At 41.1% G+C, this 22,567-nt stretch overlaps 1 protein-coding gene across 1 annotated transcript in view; it reads right to left on the bottom strand.

The window, feature by feature from the left end:
- The window catches only part of OTOGL (otogelin like), a 170,165-nt gene that overhangs the window by 33,144 nt on the left and 114,454 nt on the right, over positions 1-22,567 (bottom strand). The window contains exons 33-41 of the mRNA XM_019543930.1: positions 18,216-18,494; positions 17,475-17,592; positions 15,156-15,235; positions 10,060-12,440; positions 7,650-7,827; positions 5,962-6,104; positions 4,343-4,366; positions 4,123-4,215; positions 2,956-3,145 (exon numbers count right to left, since the gene is read on the bottom strand). Of these exons, the coding sequence (XP_019399475.1) occupies positions 2,956-3,145; positions 4,123-4,215; positions 4,343-4,366; positions 5,962-6,104; positions 7,650-7,827; positions 10,060-12,440; positions 15,156-15,235; positions 17,475-17,592; positions 18,216-18,494 (3,486 nt within the window). The remainder of the gene's footprint in view (positions 1-2,955; positions 3,146-4,122; positions 4,216-4,342; positions 4,367-5,961; positions 6,105-7,649; positions 7,828-10,059; positions 12,441-15,155; positions 15,236-17,474; positions 17,593-18,215; positions 18,495-22,567) is intronic.

Here is a 22,567-nt window from a genome sequence, read left to right on the forward strand (position 1 = left end):
ACAGAGCAAGTTCTAAAAGGTATTTTAGTATTATTTTAAATGGAAGTCCTTATACAAGTAACTGCAAACCATGGGTAGGAGTGGTTCACAAATCTGACACATCATTTGGATTTATACTAACACTTCTAAATACTTAAAGTTAAAAAACAGTAAGACACCCTCTTTCCAAAAATGTTTTTCTTATTTAATTTCTTAGTGCAGCTGTATGTATCTAACGTCTTTTCAAAAGCTGCTATGTGCCTCCCTCTCATGAATTTGCTACTGTGCAAGTACACAAGTCATGCAGTTTTTTTAACTGAGGATAAATACTCCCATACTTCTACATTGTACCATGTCAATAATAAGTTAGAACTGGAATATTCAGGGAGAGGTTTGATTTATCAAAAGAGCAATGCTTTATACAGAAATAGGCAGCCTGATTTATTACATTATTTTCTGTATATCTAATTTATTTTTGTATCCTTTTGTACTCTTGGCTTCTAATTTCCTCCGTCAGTATTTTTCCCCCCCCGAGTAGTTTTTGAATTGGTGTTTATCCACTACTCAAAGTCTAGGTATATCTAGTTTTGTTTTGAAATATTTTTACATGTTTGGATGTGGACCAAATATGTAATTTTAGTATAATTATCATACCTGGATTATTTTTCATTGTCAGATTTTACAAACCTTGCTTCAAAAAGTTGAAACAAATACCAAAATCTAATCTAAGATGTGAAATAATATGTACAGATTTTAATTTTAGGCAAAGTCCAAGTATTCTTTTATACAGATTAGTCCCGCAAACCTGAAATTCCTCAGGTTGAGAAGCAGGGTGATATCTTTGCCCTACTAAACCAATGGGAATTTTACCATTAATTGCATTCTTGGGAGCTGGTGTGGCTGGGTGCTAAGGCACACAGTTGACAACCCAAAGGTTGCAAGTTTGAGGTCATAAAAGAGGTGCTCATGGTGTTGCCTGTCAGATTCCAGTGAATCTGCAAATTCTGCTAAACACCTTGTCATACCAACATGAAAAAGGAAAGAATTACATCATTCCCAGGATTTCACTAGTAGTTTCTACATACTTCATGGTGAGAGTTTCCTAACCTCCTTTTCTAGCTCTGATCCTTCAACACTTCTGTAAAACAAATAGTGGTATGCCTGTCCCCACTGCTAGTGCCCATCTATAAGGGTAAGAGTCTTATCATGGAGGGGAAACCACCTATATTCAATGCTGAAATTAATCAATACTTGGAATTCACACTAGAGAAGCAGAGGGATTGTAGTATGTGGTATAGCTAGTTCTCTGGCCCTTTCTTGCTTAACTTGTGGATCTAATTCCCCATGTAGCATCTAACGGAAAGTTTCCTTTCACGGACTAGGAAGAAAGGTGGAGGACACAAAGCCAGCACACCCCTTCCCCATAGATATATGATGTACTGCTCCTAGGTGGGTGTGGGGCAGATGCGCTCGAGTATCCAGGCAGCAGGACTGGGCTAGCAGTGGCAGAGACACTGGCAGTGGTAGCTGGACAGAGTGAGCCACCACCATAGAGGCTGCTGGGAAGTTGAGTCTGGCCATCCAGGGGTCCCTACCCCACTGCGCATGTGGGGGCAGCAGGACAAGACACACGTATCATGGCTCAGGCCACCCCCTGCACCTGGGCTGGGTAGGGCTAACGGACCTGCTGTCATCTGGATAGAATCCCCTGGCAGCCAGATCCAGTCCACATGCCATATTTTGCCCACCCTGACTTGAGGGTAAAAACCTTCTTTGACTGTCCCCCACCCACCCAGCTGTGATTTGGCAAGCAGGAGCCTGATAAGGAGCTACAGCTGTGACTTGCACCTACAGGGATAGAGAGCCAGCAAAGGCTTCTATCCCTGCTCTAGTTGGGCATGTGTGAGAAATGAGTTGGTGGGGGGAGTGAGAACATGAAGCTAGTAGTCCAAGACTTAATGGGATGGGAGTGAGTAATGAAATGGGAGGTGGAAAGATAATGCGGGTGGGAAGAGGGTGGTGAAATGAAGTCAGGCAGCCACTGAGGGGTTTACACAAGGTGGCACCACTGGGATTGGGAAAGCCACACCCCTGGGGGCAAGAGATGGATTTGTCTTGCTTCCAGGACTGCAACCTGGGCAGTAGAGTTCAGGGAGTCAAAAGTTTATCCACACAGAAGAGGAGGGTGGTACCCTGCATCCTGGGATGCTAGAGGACTGCAATTTGAGTGGCTCATCTGTGGCCACACATTAATGGAACATAAGCTGGATAATATGGATCAGAGAGAAACCTGCCCTGGAGTGGTGTAACTTTAAGCTGCCTGATGTGTATTTAAAACTGGTTTCAGGTGTTAATGTGCAGGCAATCCAGCCACCTAAAATTAATGTCTAATAAGGCCCTAAGACTCAAACCCTTCCCTGGGTGCACTCCAAACCCACAGCACTAGTAATCATGCACTACAAACTCTCTTCATCATCTGGGACAAAGCCTTTCAGGAATCAACGTTCCTGTGCAGTGTCCATTGGATGCATTGTCTCCATCTCAACCCCTTCCTTTGCAGTTACTTCCAAGTACAGATTTCAGCTTATTTGTTCAGTGGACTCCATTAATGTTTTTCCTTGCAGCCAAAGACTTAGAATAGTACATTTCAAACAGATTTACATGTATATGGTAATAACTGTTTATCTCAAAGACAGTTTTATTCTTCCAAGAGTTAATAGCAAACAATGTTTTAAAACAGAATTGACATTAACAGAACCCTTGAGTGCAGCTTAAGTAGAACTGTCATTAAACTCTAAGGAATTCTATACTGCCAAACTCTTCAGTGACAAGTCACGGTTAGTAAGTCTTGGATGGCAGAGGTATTAAAGAAATGGGATATGGTAGACCTTTTAAATGAGAAAAGATTAAATATAAACCCTCAGTGAAAACAAAATATGATACAAAAATAAAGATTGATAGGCAACATAATCTCACCACAAAGTCCTTCTGTCTTGGTAGAAGTGTTAGAATGTAATCCATACTGTATATCTATAATGCCTGTAATGTGAGCCCACTTAATGCTAATGCCAGCCGGGGTATTAATGACGTACATTGCACCAGTGTCCTGAATGCAGAATCCATGTTTGGAGAAAGGTAAAGGCTGAATTACAGAGTCCACCACTACCTAAAATGGACAAAACACTTTTTAAGAATGAGCCACAGAATTCCAAAAAATCATACTTAATGGAACACCAAACAAAACTTCCTTTTCATTATTCTTTGTTCCTGTTTCAGTTACCAGAAATGGTCAATGTGTACAAATCATGGAGTTTCTGGTCAGTCTATATCTCCTACCATTGCCATGGAAGTATGAAATGTAAGAAAACTGTAAAGTAAGAAACTTTCCTAATTATGGAAGTGGGATCTTAATTTTTCACTTCCCTCCTATTACAAACCAGCAGGGGGACTTTCATTTGATGAATTAAAACACAGGACAAGGGAACAGGAATGAACAGGTCTGAGAATATTTCTGAATCTGGTTTGCTTTCAGTTCTGACTTTTAAGTAGGAAAATGGAATGCATAACTTCAGACAATATTTTTTTATATATATAAAAACACTCAAAACTGAGAGGTTAGACAGGTATTGGATTTGTAAAGCAATAGAAAGAACAGGACAGAACCAAACAGAACCATTTTTGCCTGATCTAGACTGCATTACAAAAAAGATTCTGCCTTGGGTCTCAGCTTTACATCTCATCAGAAAAATATTCATTCCAACATCCATAATGCCATATTGGAGAACTGGTTTCAAGAAAGAATGTCAGCTATGGAATCAGAGCCACCAGCTTCCTGTAATACTTAGGAATGACAGTTGGTCCCAGTGCTATGAAAGCACAAAAGTCAAAGAGGAGGAAAAAGATAGTAAATTTACATTATGTGTGTACAATTTTTCTATATCATTCATGAAAACAGGGATACTAGAAAGGTAGGTGGTACAGATGTTGTAGCATAACATGGGTCAGATGGAAACTGTACCACAGAGGTAATCCTGATCTTACACTCCATAAACTATGAGACTGATTTGATGCATTCTAGAACAAAGCACTCTCCAATTACTGCTTATATGTTTATGTGCTCTATGTTAACAGTTATGCACTCACCTTTCTTGCTAACCGGTCGATAAGTACTTTATATGTAAGTGTTGTTACATTTAATTTCTTAAAACAAAGCCCTGAAGTGCCTCCAGGTGGAACCTTATAAGAAAAATGCCAAAGTGAGTTACCTTGCTTTTCCTGAGAACATTATTAGATGTTACTTATTTTAGCATGTAACAAATAGTAAATAAAGAGCAGTGTATTTGCTACTTAGCAAAATACTTACTAGTTTTCTTATTGAATTTGCACTCTGAAAAATATGTAAAAGTAGATTAGAAATGTAGGGATAACTGATAACATTCATCCTGTTTTATTATGACAAAAAACAGCATATATTCAAGCAGCTATCCACAGTAGGAACTATTTCATGCCTGGCCATATAAAGGTGGGGTGCTGTGTTGTGCCGAGCAAAAGGCTACTCCAGAGTAAAATTGACAATGGTAGAGGACATGCAATACAAACATGATAGTAACTTGTTCAAAAGTAAATTTATTTCTGACCTCCCCAGGAAATAATCTTACGTTGCAAAAGAGCATTTTCACTATGTGTCACTGCCACTTTTCCTCTTGAGTAAATAGAAAGCATTTCCAAATGTTTTAATGATTTATTGCTATGGAGTTAGACCAACAGGGTTCAGAATAGAGGGGTCAAAATAATTTAGCTCTACAGGACAGACCAGGGCTGGCCTCCTGTGCAGGCCCCATGCCACAAGGTCCAGCTCAGCCCTGGGGCTTGCTATACACCTGGCACCTAGGGCTGGCAAAGGACATGCTGCCTGTAGCACACAGGCTGGACCTGGCACTGCAGAAGCAGCGCATGGGGCTGGTCTAGGGTGCCTCATGAAGCTCATGCACAGGGTCCATCCAGCAGGGTGCCACATGCATTGTGTGTCCTGGAACAACCCCCTATGGTGTGTACAATGCCAGGGTCAGCTCACATGCTGCATGCAGTGGACGGGGTCAGTCCAGCAATCCACAAGCAGGATTACATGGTTCCACAGTCCAGATACTGGACTAAGCTTGACACCCCTGTTTAAGAGGAACAAACCAAGACAGACAATAAAATGATCTATATAAGGAGCATCCAAGACATGCAGGAGAGAAGCTTACACCAATGCAGCTTTCCTAAAGCATTTTGTAAAGATCTCAATCCACACGCAAGATTAAACTATCTAGCTCAGTGGTTCTCAAACTTTTTTTTTTTGCAGACCACTTGAAAATTGCTAAGGATCTCAGTGGACCACTTAATAAACTTTTTTTTTTGTTCTACAAATCAAAGCACACAATTCATATTTTAATATCAGTAGTCTTACCTTACAAGTACAGATATTCTCGATTGTTCCGCAACTTTTCTGTGGACCACCTGAATGGAACTCGCGGACCAGTGGTGGTCCGCGGACCAGTTTGAGAACCTCTGACCTAGCTTCTTGGATAATAACAATAATAATGTTATCACCACCTATAGCAGCAGTTTAAAATCTAGCTCAAGTCAGTCTACATCAATTGATATTGTATTGATGATTTGTAAAACGGACATACCCTGAGAAGACAGAGTACAAGGAATACTAAAACACTGAGGATCCTGCATCCAGAAAAGGGGAGTGTTTAAGTGTGCATTTTCCTAGAACATGGCAACAAGAGATGATAGGCTAGCAAAGCGGGGACAGGGGTGGGGATGATGGTAGCAGGGGCTGTCTGCTTTTTACAATCCAAAATTAACTGGACTAGCAGAAGTGAACAAAATGTACAAAACTTATATGTCTTCACAAACCTGCCAACATATACACCCAAAATAACTTATCACCATTAAGGTTACTGTGGAAGTGGTATCATGCAAAGCTCTCACCTGATTAGTGGGACATTTTTCAACATGAGCAACAATAATTTCTCCTGGGAGCTTGACTAAAATGTAGGAAGCCGCATTATAGAGGGCTATGTTATTTCCATCAAACGTAATAATGCTCAATTCAGATAGTACAGAACATTGACCTAAAAAAGAACTGATATTTAGTGAGGTTACCATAAAATGGTATGCTACAACTTCTTAAAATATTCCATTTTTATTATTATTTTCTTTCATTTTTAAGAACAAAAACCCACCACTGTTAGCTGTTATAGCTGCACACAATTCACTGAGTCACGAAAAGTAAGTCCTTAGTGTTTAATAGAAACTTCAATGAACATTTAAAGGTTGCACTGATTCAGGAAGAAAGCCTCAACTGCTATAGATAGCCATAGCTCTAGTGAAGAACTAGCCATGCTTGATGGGTTGAAAAGGAGACACATTCTTCTACGACTAGAAGAAAAAAAAAATCACAGTGGGAAGTGTTGAAGAATGTCATATTTTCCTGTATATAATTGCTATTTTTAATATTGTTTTGCTTCTCCCTAAAGAAAAAAACCACCAAGTGCATCTTCTTTGATAAAAATAGGGCGATGCGAATTTCTTTAAATTAAAACTAAGTCATTAATACAAAGTCATCAGGAATCTCTTTCCTGCTTGAAATTCCAGTATTTCTTCTTTTGTTTTCACTGCAAATCAGAACAAAAAGTTGAAATTTCAAAATTCTCCATGGTCTTAACATTTTGAAAAAATTTAGTTTGGAAATACAAAAATATTGTTTCAATATTTTCTACTGCCTCATAAGAACTATACTTTTGAAAACTGATGTCTTCCTCATGGGCTAGGCTCTCCAACCAGACTAAATAACTGATGCAAATAGCTGATGCAGCTCCCATGATGTTGCATGGGTCCAGCCTGTGTGGTACACAGCTTGTTCAGTGGGAATCCCATATTGCATTATGGGAGATAGTTGGTCAGAAAGTATTAGTCCAAAGGGTAGCATGGGAGTTCAAACTACAGCTCTCACAAGGCAATATGAGAGCAGGAAAAACAATCTTGTATTTTGCTGAGCTGTTTCAAGAACAAAACAAAGTATTTTGTGTTAGTTGAACTAAGTGAAATATCATGAACTGGGTCTAAATAACTTGTAACAAAATGTTTCATTTTGATTTTCTCAGTGGGAAGTAAGAATTTTTCCTATGAAAAATTTCAGTTTTGTGTAAATTACCAGTATAACAGGAAATCATTCTGACAGACTATTACCAACCAGATGTAAATAAATAAAAAAAAAAAATCACAAAATTAAAACCAAAGTGATGCTTTTGTACTTTTTCACAGTATATTTATCTCCTAATTTACTTCTTTAGTTTTTCTTTTATGCTTATACTGTGGCATCAGAGCATATTATGAATAAATGTATGCTCCTAATATTTCTGTGAGAAAAGGCATTCCCAGTTTTACAGATGGAAAACTGAGGCACAGAAGTATGAAGAGACTTGCCCCAACTTTACATGGGAACCCTGGGGGTAAACTGTACATGTTATAAACTTCAAGCTGCTGCCTTAACTGCAAGACAGTCCTCCATCTCTAAATAATAATTCTAATCATAAATGTTATTTTTGACATATACATAATAGAATGTAATCTTTTACACATTAACACACACAATAAAAACATACAAAATGACTTACAGGGACATTCCCATTCTGGGCAACAACTATCACTGTTAACTTGAACTGGCATTCCTCGAAAACCACAGTCAGGCTTTTCCACATTCCTAGGGCAGTTCCTCGAAAGGTTATATAACATCCATCCCATATTAACACACACATACTGGCTACATTTGTCTATGGGCTCGATATATCGTGGCTGTTATGTAAAAAGAAACAAACAGAAGTAAGCACTGTGCACAATAATTATGGAAGGTTTAGAGGGGACTTCAAGTTGTCATACAGAGGTCATACCTCTGCTCTGCTGTGGAGCAGGGTCCAATATACCTAGGCCATCCTCAATAAATGTCTGTCTAAATTGTTCTAAAAAATCTACAGTCCATGGTGAGCATATCCAATGATTTCAAAATCCATTTTGAGATCTGACAAATCAGTTCTGGTGATACCAACAAAAATGCTTTTAGCACAAACTTAGATGCAGCATGACAGCCCTGCAGCTCCTGGTTTGGAATATCAGGAAGTACACATGGAGACAGCCAGCCCAGTCAATTAACCTTTGGGCCTTTCAAAGTTAATTGAATGCATTAACCAGAACCTTATCTAGGACTCAAGGGACCACTAGCATGATATTCTGTATGCTTCTATCCTGAAAACAAACAAAAACCCCCCAACCTCCCAATGCCCTTTTGCCATAACCCCAGAACACCAAGTAGGACAGAAGAAGCCATAATAAAATCAGCCTCTCACAGATTCCCCACAAGAGTGCATTTGTTCAGGACTCCTAGCCTTGTCTGGTCTCTGGAATACCCCTGAAGCCATCCCAGACATGGCTTCTAGAGTCAGGGGTGAGCTCTGGTTCCTTCCAACTTTGAGACCCTGGCTGTCCCTGACCCTTTATGGTTCTCTCATAGGGAGAGAAACTTGACTTCTACCAAAGGAGAAATGTACCCCAAAGTCCCAAACAGAAAAAGAGACAACTTTTCTTCAATAAAGGTATTTCTTGGGGCAAAGGCCACATAAAAAGATGATCCTGCCCCCTCCAAAGCTTTAAGCAGCCCCTATGTCCTCAGTCTAGCCCACAAAGCCCTAAGCACCCCAAAACTAGTTCAACTATCCTCTCACCAGCCCAAGCACACCAAGCAAGCTCAGCTGTTCCAGACTCTGCAGTTCTCAGGCTGTTTCCCTTTATGCCTCCTAGGTAGAGGTGCACCAGTACTTTGGTCCCATATCGGATCAACACCGATATAGGGAAAATTGAAAGCATCGGAAATCAGCTTTTTTTGCCTGATGTGGCCGATAAATGTCCTGTGTATGTGCACAGCTGCAGCATGCATGTGGCTGGGAGTGCAGCTTGGCAGCTTGGAGACCAGCATCTAGCTGGTAAGTCTGGTGTGGGGGGGAGGGAAGGGACAGATCGAGGGTTCCCCCACCCGAACAAACCCTCTAGAAAGTAGTGCCTGTTGAGACCACATGATGTCTATTCATTGCATCCAGCATGGATGTTCAAGACTACACTGGAAGATGTAGCCTGGACATAATGCTCAACATTAATTAAAGTTCCAGCACAAAGACTTAAAAAAAGTGGAGAGGAAAGATAGTGGGTAGAATGCTTTGTGCAGACTTATCTCCAAAATCTCTGATGCCCACCCTGATCTGAACATTCAGTCCCACACGGGATCCATACACACTGTTTCCCAGGTCAAAGCTTTCTAGAGCAGGGGTCTGTCTGTACCTATGCCAGGCAGCAAGGCATTGCACAGGGACCAGGCAGCTGAAAGCTGAGGCCACAGCACCACCGCTTCTCCCTGCCCTCTGATCTCTGGCTGCAGTAGGGACACAACTTCCAATAAGTGGGGCTGAGCAGCTTCCAGCTGCACCCATAATGCAGCTGGGGAGGTTGGGGAAGCACAGCAGGGAAGTGGCAGCAGGGCAGACATAGCTTCCAGCTGCGCACCCCCAGCTAAGCTTCCCACTAGCTGAAAGCTGCACTTGCACTGCAGATAAGGAGCAGAAGACTAAGGAGATGTTGCAACAGCAGCCTGAGTGCAGTTTCCAACTGCCCAGAACCAGCACAGCTTCCCACTGGATAAAAGCTGCACTCCCACCCCAGCTGGAAAGGGGAGGCTGGGAAACACAACAGTGATGCAACTCCCAGCTTGTTCCAGCCCATGGCCTGGAAAGGTTGCTGGCCCCTGTTCTGTAGGGTTTCAGGCAAGCTGTGGAGTAGAGCCACATTTGAGAGAATGTGGATGGATGTCCTAACCAAAGAAAAACTGGATGTTTAAAAACCCAAAACAAATATAAAATTTAAAGAGAGAAAAACTAAAGATATTTTATCAAATTTAAAACCTCCCACATTGCCCGGTAAAGAGAAGTAAATTAAAAAGGAATATATATGAAACATACAGCAGGGAGATAAAATTGATCATACCATGCATTCAGAAGATGACGGTGATGATGGCATCAGTGTATGCACCATTGTACCAAATGAAGGAGAGTCAGCTGTAACTGTCATCATTTCTGTGTCTGTCACAGAAGTCTGTGTTTTCCCAGGCTCTGCAGTAGAAGACAGGGCCATTGCATAACTGGAGTGAGATGAACCTGGTATGGTGAAGTTTTGTGACTCGCTGGGGCCTGTTTGTTCTGGTCCTGTTAAATTAGAGTAAGGTTTAATTGTTCTTTGGGGTAGAATTGTGGACCAATCTGACTGTGAGACTTCTGGGAGTTCGGAAGGAGAAGTAGAATCTCCTGAAATTGTGCTGCTTTTTCTTGAAAAAGTAATAGTCTTAACTGAAGAAGTCAAGTACAGGAGTGAAGGTTTCTCAGTAGTTCTGGATATTGTTTTAGTTACATTTTTTTGCACATGGGGCATCTGGCTACTTTCTATGTCATCTGCAACCCTCTCAGTGGAGGTTGCATATTTAAACGTAGTATTTACAGTTGTACTTGTGGTCAGCTCTGTTGATGGGATCATGGACTGAGTGACAATTCCAGCTGGTACAAAAGATATTGTTTTGTGTTCCACTGAAGGGCTCATTGTTGAGCTTTTTGTTCCTAGAGATATAGCAGATATATGGAAGGTCTCAGAAGGAGCTGAAGACATAATAGTGGGTCTACTAGAATGGCTTTCCAAGGTGACTTCAGGAGTTGTAGGAGTTAATAAATGTGGTTCTGCAATGGCAGTTTTAGGTGCTGCTGAAGGGCTTGAGGAAACATTTGTTAACCAAGGTTTAACTAAAGGGGAAGTTGAGAGTTCTGTACCTGGACTTCTTGGGATTTCTTGTGTTTGCAAGGATAAAACTGGTGTTTGGGTAACAGTTGCACGCGATATTAAAGCAGATGTTCTATTTACTGTGGGAGACACTGAAGATCTGGTAGTAAAGAATGTGACGGCAGAGATTTCTGAACTAGGTGATCTTGATGTGGATAACAACGTTGTAAGTAACATGGATGGACTAGTAAAAGAAAGAGCAGCTCCTGAAGGTTCTCTGGGAGTTAGAGAAGTATTTGTACTTTGTACCAGAGGCGCTGTTTTTAATTCTGTGTATAGACTTGAATGCTCTGTTATTCTTGATGTGGTTTTTGCCACGTGATGAGTAACTGAAGTGACATTGATAGGTAATAGTGATGTGGCTAATGGGAAGACTGTAGAACTAATGGACTCTGTTGGTCTTTTAGAAATAGTTGACACTGGAAATAATTCTTTATGTAGTGGATGTTTACTTTCTGCCGAACCTGTACTTGTTATAGATACTTCAGAGATTTGTGGAGTGACTGAAATAGTAGTAGGTCCTTTGTAAAGACTCTCTGAGACAACCGCAACTTCTCCCATTGCTTTGGGTTTGGGGGGTGTAACTGAAGGAGATAGTAACGTAGACATGTGTGTTAGAAGAGGACTCAAAGTTCTCATGGCTGTAGGCATTTGAGAAGCAACTGAAGATGAGGTTGAACTCATTACAGATAGATCATCAGAAATATTGCTTGTACTTAATGGAGCAATATGTTTAGGAGCAGTTATTGAAATGCTCACTGAAGATAAAAACGTAGGCACTGGAGAAACTTTAGTTAAAGAACTAGTTCTTAATGAAGTTGAAGAAGTTTGGGAGGTGGCTTGAGTTACTACTAAGTACGGAGTTGTGATTATCTGAGAGAGACTAGTTTCAGAACTAGTAAATCTAGAAGTAGCCACGGGAGCTTGAGAAGTTGAAGTCTGTGCAGAAATGGAGGTTGGAACTACAATATGACCAATGCTAGCATCAGTTCTTTCAGACATAGTAGATACTGGTGAAGTAGATGTGGTTAATGTTAATTGTGGGCTTGTAAAAAATGTGGGAATTGGAAAAGATGCTTTTTCAGTTAAAGAAGTGGATGGAGATACTGTGGGTGATAATGCTGACATCTGAGAATGACTTGCAGAAGGACTTCTAGTTCTCCATATCCTTGTGGGTACTTCAGTAGTGAAAAAGGCTGGTCCAGAAGGTAAAGTTGCTAATGTTGTAGGAGAGGACACAGTTCCTAGCAGTGTAGCTTGCATTTCAAGCGAAAATGGTGTTACCCCTAAGGAAGTGGGCATTAGTACCGTAGACTCTCTAGGGACAGGACTTGCAGTTACCATAGTAAAAGCCGGTTTTGTTGGTGCTGACACAGTTGTAATGGGTGAGGTTATGAAAGCTGTAGGACTTTCACTATGGGATATTGCTTTTAATGTGACTGCGGATGTTTCAAGAATTGCTGGAATACCTGTTGAAGATAAAGGCTTTGTTTTCTGTGCTTTTGTTCCAGCTGCTGACTCAGTAGGCATCACAGGTATGCCTGTAAATAAAAGCAGTTTTTTCACTGTTTTTCTTTATGATGAAAGAAAAACAAGCAGCATTTATTTTATCATTGAATACCCATTTAAATATCAGTTAACCTATTTCCAGAGAACTTAAATTCCCCCCAAAAACAAAAACATTATGTCACAAAGGTAAATAGGTACAGTTTCAGGTTGCCTGAAGGTTCTGAAGGACAACTCAGCATTAACTATACACAACTCAATTGTTCTCTGGTTTCTTTTACAAACAAGAGAGCGCACATGTATGTTTTTTTTAATTTTGTAATGGAAGGTTCAATTTTAGATCACAGTTTGGAAGCAGAAGTGAATTTTACAGTACATTCAAAGGTAAGAAGGTAGAATACTTGGGACATGCCATTGTAAGTGTGTGACTAGTTTTCTTTTTCTGTTTTGAACAGATTGTATTCATGGAATTTAACATGTGCTGCCCTACCTGAGGAAAAAAACGCAGGTGGTTAGCTCATACTGGGTGCATTTACATGAGATACTATGAGCTATAGTGGTGTGGCTCATCTCTAGGGCAATGTAGCATCGACAGGTACAAACCATGACACTGATGCTACTGTGCAGTAGCAATGAGCTATTGAACAGGAGCTCATTGCTACTTCACAGTAGCATCAGAAACTATCTGTGCAGTGCTAGGACTGTGCAGTAATGGCAGTTACTATGCAGTCATTTAGTATTTCCCTAAGCGAGTAATAACTGTGCAGTCCAGCGCGTGTGTAGATATACCCACTCAGTTCAACACTACCACTACCCAAACTAGCTATTTTAGACCTAGCAGAGATGCATCTAACACTGACATGGAAACACACACAAGGACTGAGGCCTTCATTCAACAAAACATTTAAGTACGCTATTAACTTTAACCCTTAAGGGTTTCACTGAAACCAACAGGACTGTACAAATGCTTAAAACTTCACAAATGCTTAAGTGTTTTACTGCATGGGAGGCTGAATTCTGTTTTCCTTTAGATGTCCCCATTTCAGTTTTCCAACCACCTGCACAGCATTTGGGGCACTTACACATCATTGGTTATTTTATTACCTATGCAGTGTCAATGTGTAAGCATGCATGGGGCTACTGTGTATGCATGGCAGCTCTGCATGAGTATAACCTGAACATAACCTCCACCCCGCAAAACAGAAACAAGACCAGACCCAGGCTCTAGGCCCGTAATTCTCAATCCTTTTAGACTCCAGGCACCCCTCAAAAAAATGTCAGTTCTTAGTTTTGACTTGTTTTTTTACTACAAGGAGAGAGCAATTTTTCTGTAGCAAAGAACTCAAAGACCACAACAAGTCAGAAAGTATTTAAGACTGATTCCTATTTGAAATCTCTGGATTTATGTTCTCAATTATCTTTACATACCATATAGTACTAACCTTGCACGGCACTCTTGAAAGGATCTTTTGGTATCCTAAGGTGTTATGGCACCCTGGTTGAGAACTGCTGTTCTAGGCCCTGCTCACCCAGAAGGGGTTTAAACTCGCATTTCTCTGATTTCCCTGAACAGCACTCTAACTACCAGGTTACAGGTCGGGCATTATCCAGTCGCCATTCCAAAAACAGCCTTTCCCACCAGTCACAGGTTTTTGCAAGGTAGAGTTCTGTGACTTAAGCAAGCCCTGCATACATGCATAGCTGTAACCTAAGCAGCATGTAACCTACTGTGCATGTTCAGTGGTCATAGGCATATAAAAGGCCACTTTTGGGGCTGGAAAATTGTCAAAAGTGGAGCATAGTATGACAGACTCTCTCATAATAAGGTTGTTTTATAAACATTTGGCATGCAAAGCATTCTCTTTTCCCACATAGAAGTGGGAGGGAGACAAGAAAAGGGCTAATGAGAGTTACTCTTGTAAGACTGTACAGTACCACACTTTGGGATATGTGGACAGTTTGAGAATCACACTATACTCCATTTCAAAGTTCTCATCAATCTTTCTCCAACATTACATTTTTTTTTACTTCTTTGTTAGCAAATATAGTGAAAGAAGAGAATGAGGACAAGCAATTTAAATTTAACATCTGGAAAAGGCAAAGTAATTTTTGGGCGGGGGGCTGGACTCGATCTCCCAAGGTCCCTTCCAGCCCTAATGTCTATGAAAGCTATGAAAATCTATAATTTAAATGTAGGTGCTATAGGAAAGGAGATACATTTAGGAACCATATTTTGGATGGATTGGAGTGCAGTGATATTTGTATCTGGGGGAGCAGGCAGAGGAAACTAGGTGGCACTTTTGCAGGAAGAATAGAAACAACTGCACTGTATTCACCTCTTCTCCTTTCTACTCCTAACTCCAAGAAGAGCCTTCAAGCTGCTTACCAAGAAGCTGGGTATGAAAACTAGCACGGTCAAAACATCCCCAAGTTGCATAATAAGAATCATTTTAAGTTAACACACCCACAATAAATTTCACTTTTAACCAAATCACCATTTCCCTACAGAAAAAATGGTCTGATGGAAAATTTCCAAGTAGCTCAAGACCTAAAGAATTGCTTACCTTTGAAACCTTGCCCAACTCTATCCCAACTACATAGTTGGTCCAATAAAAGATATCACCCTATGAAATCCTTGCTGTTAGCTCTTGTCATCATAACAAAATAAGTTATATTAAAAATAAACAAACAAACACCTTTACTATTATCTGAAGAATGATTTGTAACATTAAACAAGAAAAAATACTTACAGTCCTCAGGATAAACACATTTAAGTGTCACCTCATCAAGGATCATATTCTTAGGACAATATGGTAAGCACCCTTCGACCCTGCAAAAAAGTGTTTAATTATAATTTCTAAAATTATTCTAGAAAAAATGGCAAGTCCAGTATATCTACATTGTTTCATGAAACAGCTTTTTCAAGATTTCACTGCATCCATGTCTGTTCCTTGTACATCCTGAGAGCTTTTTCATTTCTAGGCACTTACAGCTTATGCTTTTATAGCTTAAGCTATACATTCATATAGCTTAAGGCATTTATAGCTTACACATGCCTTCCAGGCACTTTAGAAGGCTAGATACAGTCAGATCCTATACAGCTTCTAAAGATGTGACACAGCCCTCTAAAAACTAGTAGGGGATCATTATACTGCATAAGTAAGTATATTTTTGATATTATGAAGGCATTCAGACTGCCTCTGAAGAGTCTCGTGTTCCCAATTGCCATTAACACAAATTGCATGCATAACCTAATTTTAGTGAGGCACATATTAAAATGGTGCTTAACAATTACAGTTTCAACAATATTGAAATGTCCAAGAAAAGTAGCTTAGAACCACCACAAGCAACCTAAATTAGTAATGTATTTCTGGTGACAAACAGTAGAGGACTGTAGTGATATCCTAAAACACCCAAGTACAACTACTTTTGCACACAAACTTGATGCTTGTTCTTGTTTGTTTGTTTTTAAAGATTCCCTTTTTATGTTAGTGCTTGCAGGTTGTGGTAGAAATAGACCCTTGGAGATGGAAGGGCTATTTACCACTATCAAGTAGTGGATTGAAATACGCACTATAGGACTTCCATAACATATGACAACCTGCTTCATATCACTTGACAAAGTTCAAAACTCATTGTTGATTCAATATTTGGCTTGTGTGTGAATGCCCAAGTGAATGTGCCAGCTGCAATACTGTTTTTTGTAGGGTTCCATAGTTTATACATATACTATGTCTTTGCTAACAAAAGTGAAGAAATTATCCACACACTACACCTATTTAATATATTTGTTTTCTACAAAAGGGATGAAGACTATCATCCCATTTACAGAAGCCAAAGAAGATTTCTTCTTAGTACCAACCTGTGATGGGCTTGAACCACTGAGTTCATGAGGAAAAGCTCTATATCCCATTACCAAACCTCCCAGATCTTTAGCACTCTCTCTTTGTTCTCAGTTATGGTCTATGCCCCATAAAGATGAGCCTATATCATAACTACTGAGCCTCATCATTTTACAGGACACATGAAACCAGTTCATCCTTATTGTAACTCCAGTGAAGTAAATGGTAAAAAATGGAATATATATGTGTAACAAGTGGGCGTCCTGAGGCTGGTAGTCATTTGTCACAGGGCTAACCGCCCACCTACGTCACCTGCCACACCTTTAATAATACTAATCGGAAGAGGTTAACCAGGCGGGAGGCTGCTCATTTACTTGCCCTGATGCCAAGGGCATATATACATGGCTCTGAACCTTCCCTTATATCATGTCCCATACCTCACAGATGGCATCCATCCTCACACTGGGCTCACAATCCCTGTGCCTTTAAGACTGGGCTCACAATCTCATTTACTCAGGACTCCCAGGGCCTTAATTCCCTTGCCCCAGGAGCTTCACACCCAGCTCCTTCATGGGCTTAGGGCCCCAGCCCCCTGGAGCCTCACACCCAGCTCCTTCAGACACCTCATGTCTTGCTGTGAAACTGGCCCCTGCCTCAGGCCACCTTCTACAACCTGGGCCCTGCTTCAGACCTCACTGTAAACCTGGGCCCTTGCTTTGTCTTCAGGGTGTGCTCCCCTGGCCTTTCCCCTACACAGGGTAACCTTTAAGGCAGTGGGGGCTGAGGCTTTCTGGCACCCCATACTCGCTCTTCACTGGGAAGGTACAGATGTAACATTTCCTGGAGACTGCCCTGCCACTAGCAGTCCCACGACACCATCTAGCCCCAGTAGAGCGTAGTTTTAGGTCATGCCCCAGGACCAGGAACCTCCAGCCATCCCCACAGTTCCTGCCCTGTACCTCCAAGATGTTATGAACAGGAGCTTCATCAGGGTGATGCTCTCTCCTTGGCTGCTTGCAGCAGACTGCTGGCTCCATTGTTCAGGGCCTGCTTTTATTTCAAACAGTTTGACCCTGTTCCCAACCAGGCAGCTGTGCTTTATTGGGAGGGCAACCACCTGCAGGCTGCTCTGCTGCTTGCCCATGCCCTTCTGAGTAACAGAGCCCCAGTGCTCTGTTACAATATGCTATAAAACCAGTATGGTAGAAATATTTTCTTTTGACTTACGGTGGAAGAAATTTACATGTTACTCCTTCAGGGTCACTACATGTACTAACACATGGACTAGCACAAGGTTCATATCTCCATTCACACATTCTCCTATAAGGCACTGATGCATGGAGCTCTAAGAAACAAAAAAAAGATCATAGTAATTATTGAATCAAAATCTTTTCTATGATGTACACATCAGAATATTCAGAGAAATGAAACTCCTCATAGCATCTTGACAAAACTGGTTACCAAACTGGTAATAATGTTTTTATAAAAAAACCTTTAAAGTAGAAATAATCCTATGATTGTCCAGAGTTTTGGAGTATCAACAATACAAACAGCTATTCAGTTAATCACAAAATATAAACAATAAACCTATTTACTAACAATATATTACATTATGTTGGAGGATTCACCAGCCTCAGACACAATGCAACTCTCTCATTCAAAGAACAGAAAATATATTAACAGCACATTAACTTTATTACCATCTATCTGCTTTTTATAATGGTTTCAAATTCATTTCCAACAAAATGATCAGTAACCAATTTACATATGGATCATAGTCTTAAGGCAAGTCCAAAATCTAATGATTAGGAAATCAGTAATGTTTGGAGACTGAGGTTGGAGAAATAACACTAAAAAAAGGAAGTAAGTACTTGTTACTGCCAATGATGGAGATGCAGTGAGAGGCAGCCCCCTTAAGACTACTAGAAAAAATGAATACAACATCTTTTGGGATCACCTTTAAATTACCTTCAATGCTAAAGCTACTTGAACGTTTGAATTCTTCAGAGTCATTATATTTTGACACTTTAACACCAGACGCTGTGAGTATAATGAAAAAGCCTTTTTTGCTGTGCATTTCAAACGCACTGTATCCTGGAATCCAGAGGCCCTGGTGGTGAAAGAATGTGGCTCTTCTACGAAACGATGAACTTGCCTGCCACTGTTCTAAATAAATAGTTGCATTGTCATGGACACACAGGAAATAGTTTGGCCTTTCAGCAGACTCGAGGGAAACAAGAGATGGAGCTGTCACAAACAAAATACAAATCAATCAGATGCTAGTTTCAACTGCAGAATGGTTAAAGAACATAAGACTTATACACTGGGTCAAACCAAAGGTCCATGTAGCCCACAACTGTAAGTAGCAAAAGCTATAAAGTGCACAGTGGCTGTTGGGTAGTTTATGTTAAAACTGCTGCTCCTGACAAAAATTCTCCAGGGTTTGTTTACAAAATAGCAATAGAATTGAAGTGTAAAGACAGAAGGAACCATTTAATCCAACTCCAAATTTTGGCACAAGATCAAACAAGTACAAAATAGTCAAAAGCAAATTAATACTGGGAATCACAAGAAGGTATCTATGCAGTGTAAAGGGAGGGTGGGGTGGGGAAGGGAGGCAGGGGAGAGGTGCAAAGTTAGCTGCTACTGGTGCTGCCCCATTTACTGCCACTGCTAAAGGCAAGGAGCTGTCTATTATGCCTCTGGTATCTAATTAGGGCTGCCTATAGATGTGCTCATTCACGTTCTAATTAGAACACACCAGAATCGCCTTACAGTCACATGTATTAAGCCCCCACACATTTCAAAATGGCTGTAGGTACACTTCATTTAAAACTTGTCAAATGAGCTTTAGCTAAAGCATCCCACAGCCATTTTGAAATGTGCAGGGACTTAATACATGCGACAGTGAGCCATTTTATTTAGAGCAGCTGTCTGGGAACCATTCTAATTAAAATGCTCAGGGGCAAGGGGACTCCTGAGCATGTGTATTGTCAGCCTAACAGAGTAAAGTTTAGGAAATAAAGTAATGGGGGGCAAGGAGCCTAATTAGGTTTACGGAAGAGGTAGTATAATGGAACAGTGGTGATTTTGAAGTAGTAATCAAAGTATGAGATGTGTGGATTTGAGGACTTAGTATTCTCATAGCTCCTTTCAGGCTGGTTATCTGGTAATTCTGGGCTGCTAAGCTCTCACCGGCTACCTGCAGGGACCAGAAATTATTATTTTACTCCTATGAATGCATCGTTTGATCTCTGGGTTTGTTTTATATATCTATTCAGAGAAGATATATATCTATACATTCGCTGTGATTAAGGATGAGGATTTGGCTGATGTACTGGTGATCCCAGTAACACCTAGGAAACTCAAGTGCCTGGTTTGTGGGTCTCATTCACATTCTATGGTTCAAATCAAGCACTGGGTTTAGAGAGCAGGAAACAATTTTTTCCCCAGGTCAAATTGACAAGGACCTCTGGGATTTTTTGCCTTCTCCTGTAGCACAAAATATGGGCTCCCTTCCTAAAATCATTTGTGAGTGTTTTAAGCCAGGGGTGTCAAATATGTGGCCCCTGGAGCTTCTCAAGCTGGCCTGCCTCTGGAAGTTGGAGGTATAGCTTGCCATGGAATCCAAGCCCCTTTATAGCCCTGGCAGACATAGCCATTGACAGCAGGAAGGTGAGCAAGAGCCGATATAGCCCTGGTTGCCTTCTGACCGCTTCACCCCTTGCCACTGCCAGTCTCAGTGCTTCTGCCATTGCTCCATCACCACCCCTTGCATAGCTTCCACTGTGTTCCCTATGTCCCATGCCAAAGCTAGAGCTGCCCCCATAGCATGAGGTACACAGCAGGGGTGACAGCTTCAAATCCAGCACAGGATGGCTGGGAGCCAAAGCGGCACCTTGTGCCCTATGCCAGACCACCACTGTATGCCCTGTGTTGGGGTCAGAGCTGCCAGGTGCCCCGAGCTGGATCCAGCCCACAGAGAGCCCTATGGTCCAGATCCAGCCTGGGATGCAAAGTAAGCACGACACCCCTGTTTTGAGCTAACATTTCCAATTCACTGTCATTGCAGTAGCAAAGCACTAGCAGCACCCTTGTCCTCTTCCCCTTATTTCTGGCACATTATCAGACTGTGGGAGGGAGGAGAGGGAGGTTGCTTTTCTTACATGGCACTTTGTGGTGTGGCACAATGTAGTTTTGGTGCATTTCTTATGGATTTTTAAGGACAAGTTGTTGTCCGTGAATGCAGGGTATTGGATTTGAGAGCTCATGAGGTCAATCCCATGTTCCCCTGAGGCATAATCAAATATACCTAGTCTCCAGTGAAGGAGATACACAGCATCTCTAGGTATCCTCAAATAGCAATATTCAAGTACAGGCAAGCTCCATGTAAATACTGGACATAGGGCTAGGCAATCATTTAGTCTCTCTCTGCAAGACCAGGGCCAAGTTCTGTGAAAACCTCTTTTCTCTCTTGAGATTTCAGGCACTTTAACAGTCAGTCACGGCCCAAAGTAACATGAGAAAAGTTGTTTTTAAACTTAAATTCTTAAATTTAGCCCAGACTAGAAAGAAACAAAAAATCCAAACATAGCAACTCATTTGAAGATTTTAGCTATTCAAAAAAAAGTGGGGAAATGGCTAAAATTTAGCTGCAAGCATAGTTAGAAATTTGGAGCTTCTGTATTTTCTACAAATATTATTATTTCGTCCTCAAAAGATATGAAAACAATGCCCATGTGCTATATCAATTAAAGCAGCTTTCAAACACCTTCAGCATTTCACTTAAATTATTTCATTAGACTTCATTCTTTCTTCTACTTTCTCAGCTTTCCATTTTCAAAAGTTTCAAAAGCTTATTTTCTCCACTGCCAATCACTCCATTGCTTTTGAACACAATTTCAGAGTCATTATAAAAATAACCTCTCAAAAAGGTTTGAAAATTACAACATATAAGAGCCTAAGGTTATGGACAGACATTGGTTTGCAGTGCCGAGATTTTCCAGGTAGTTTGCGGCACCCCAATAGTGTGATGACAAACATGCCTACAGGCTGTTTCAAGGGCCGCAGAGCATGGAAAGAGCCTGTACTGCTGGCACTCCACAGCCAGGGGGCTGGTATGCAGAGATCCCAGAGTGTTTTGCTGGGATCCCATCTGCAAAGGTTCCCTAAGACAACCCAATGCAAAGGAAAGCACTGAATGGTGGTGACCTCCTCCGCCCAAGCTGAGAATGCAAAGCCATAGAGCACTGGTTCAATTTTAACAGACCTAAAGGCTTATTGATTTCAATTCCATTCTGCAGTGGATCCCTGCCACCCATGCACCCTGCAGCTCCCTACCCTTATGGTTCTATATCAGACTTGGCTGGAAAGTTATGAAAATAATCTTTGTTATGTGGTGATTTTCTTTTAAATAAATGGAGGGACGTAGGTTTACAGTTGAGGGGTCTTTTTCTTCCCCCCCCAAAAGGACAATTTTTGACAAACTATAGTTAGTAAAGTCAGATGGAAAGAGGAGTTCAGGGAAAAGAATGCAGACAAGACTTGCAATTTCTTTAAGTCTAGTACAGAAGGCCCAGTGACTGCTATACTCCTACAGGCACAGAAATCAAAGCCTGCCACAATTCTAAGAGATCGTTCAACTCCTATGTGGACTGGTGTACAGAAACATGTATAGGTATGTGAATACAACCAAGGCCTTTCCCATGTGGTCTACAGTTCACCAACCAGTTTTGGCATAGACAAGTCCACAGTGGGAGAAGCAGTGCAGGTGGTGTCCCCAGCTAAGCAGCACGTATCTGGCATTTGCCTCTTGTAGAAACTGAGAACTGACTTTTGAAGGACCAGACATGAACTTAACCACCCATGAGTTCCTGGTGATCAGTGACTTCCTTTTCTGTAGTACCTTTGGTTTCTGTAGCTGTCACAGTTGCTTCACAAAGGTCTCCAATTCAAAAGCAAGCAGAAACAGCCCCTTCTTCCATCCTGGCTTGCAAACAACACCATAGATCATGAGGCACCAGAAACAGATATTGTTGACATGGCAGGAGGGTCTCAGAGATGGATATCTGCTCTGCTCCTTGGACATAAAGGGCTTTATCTTCTCCACAAAGAAAGACAAAGCTAAGCAATGCAACTGCACAGCAATCTATGAGCCTTGCTCTGCCTTCCTGGGGCAGTGGAGTTTGAGGTGCCAGACAGAGTCCCTGGACCTGGGGGAAGGTGGGGACAGGACAAGAACTGGAGACACACCCTGCTGCATTCTGTGCAAATGGACAGACATTACATGTGCTTCTGGAAATAGACATACTGCTGAAAAG

Source organism: Crocodylus porosus, unplaced genomic scaffold (genome assembly GCF_001723895.1).
Source record: "Crocodylus porosus isolate Cpor-Errol unplaced genomic scaffold, CroPor_comp1, whole genome shotgun sequence".
Taxonomy (NCBI): domain Eukaryota; kingdom Metazoa; phylum Chordata; order Crocodylia; family Crocodylidae; genus Crocodylus; species Crocodylus porosus.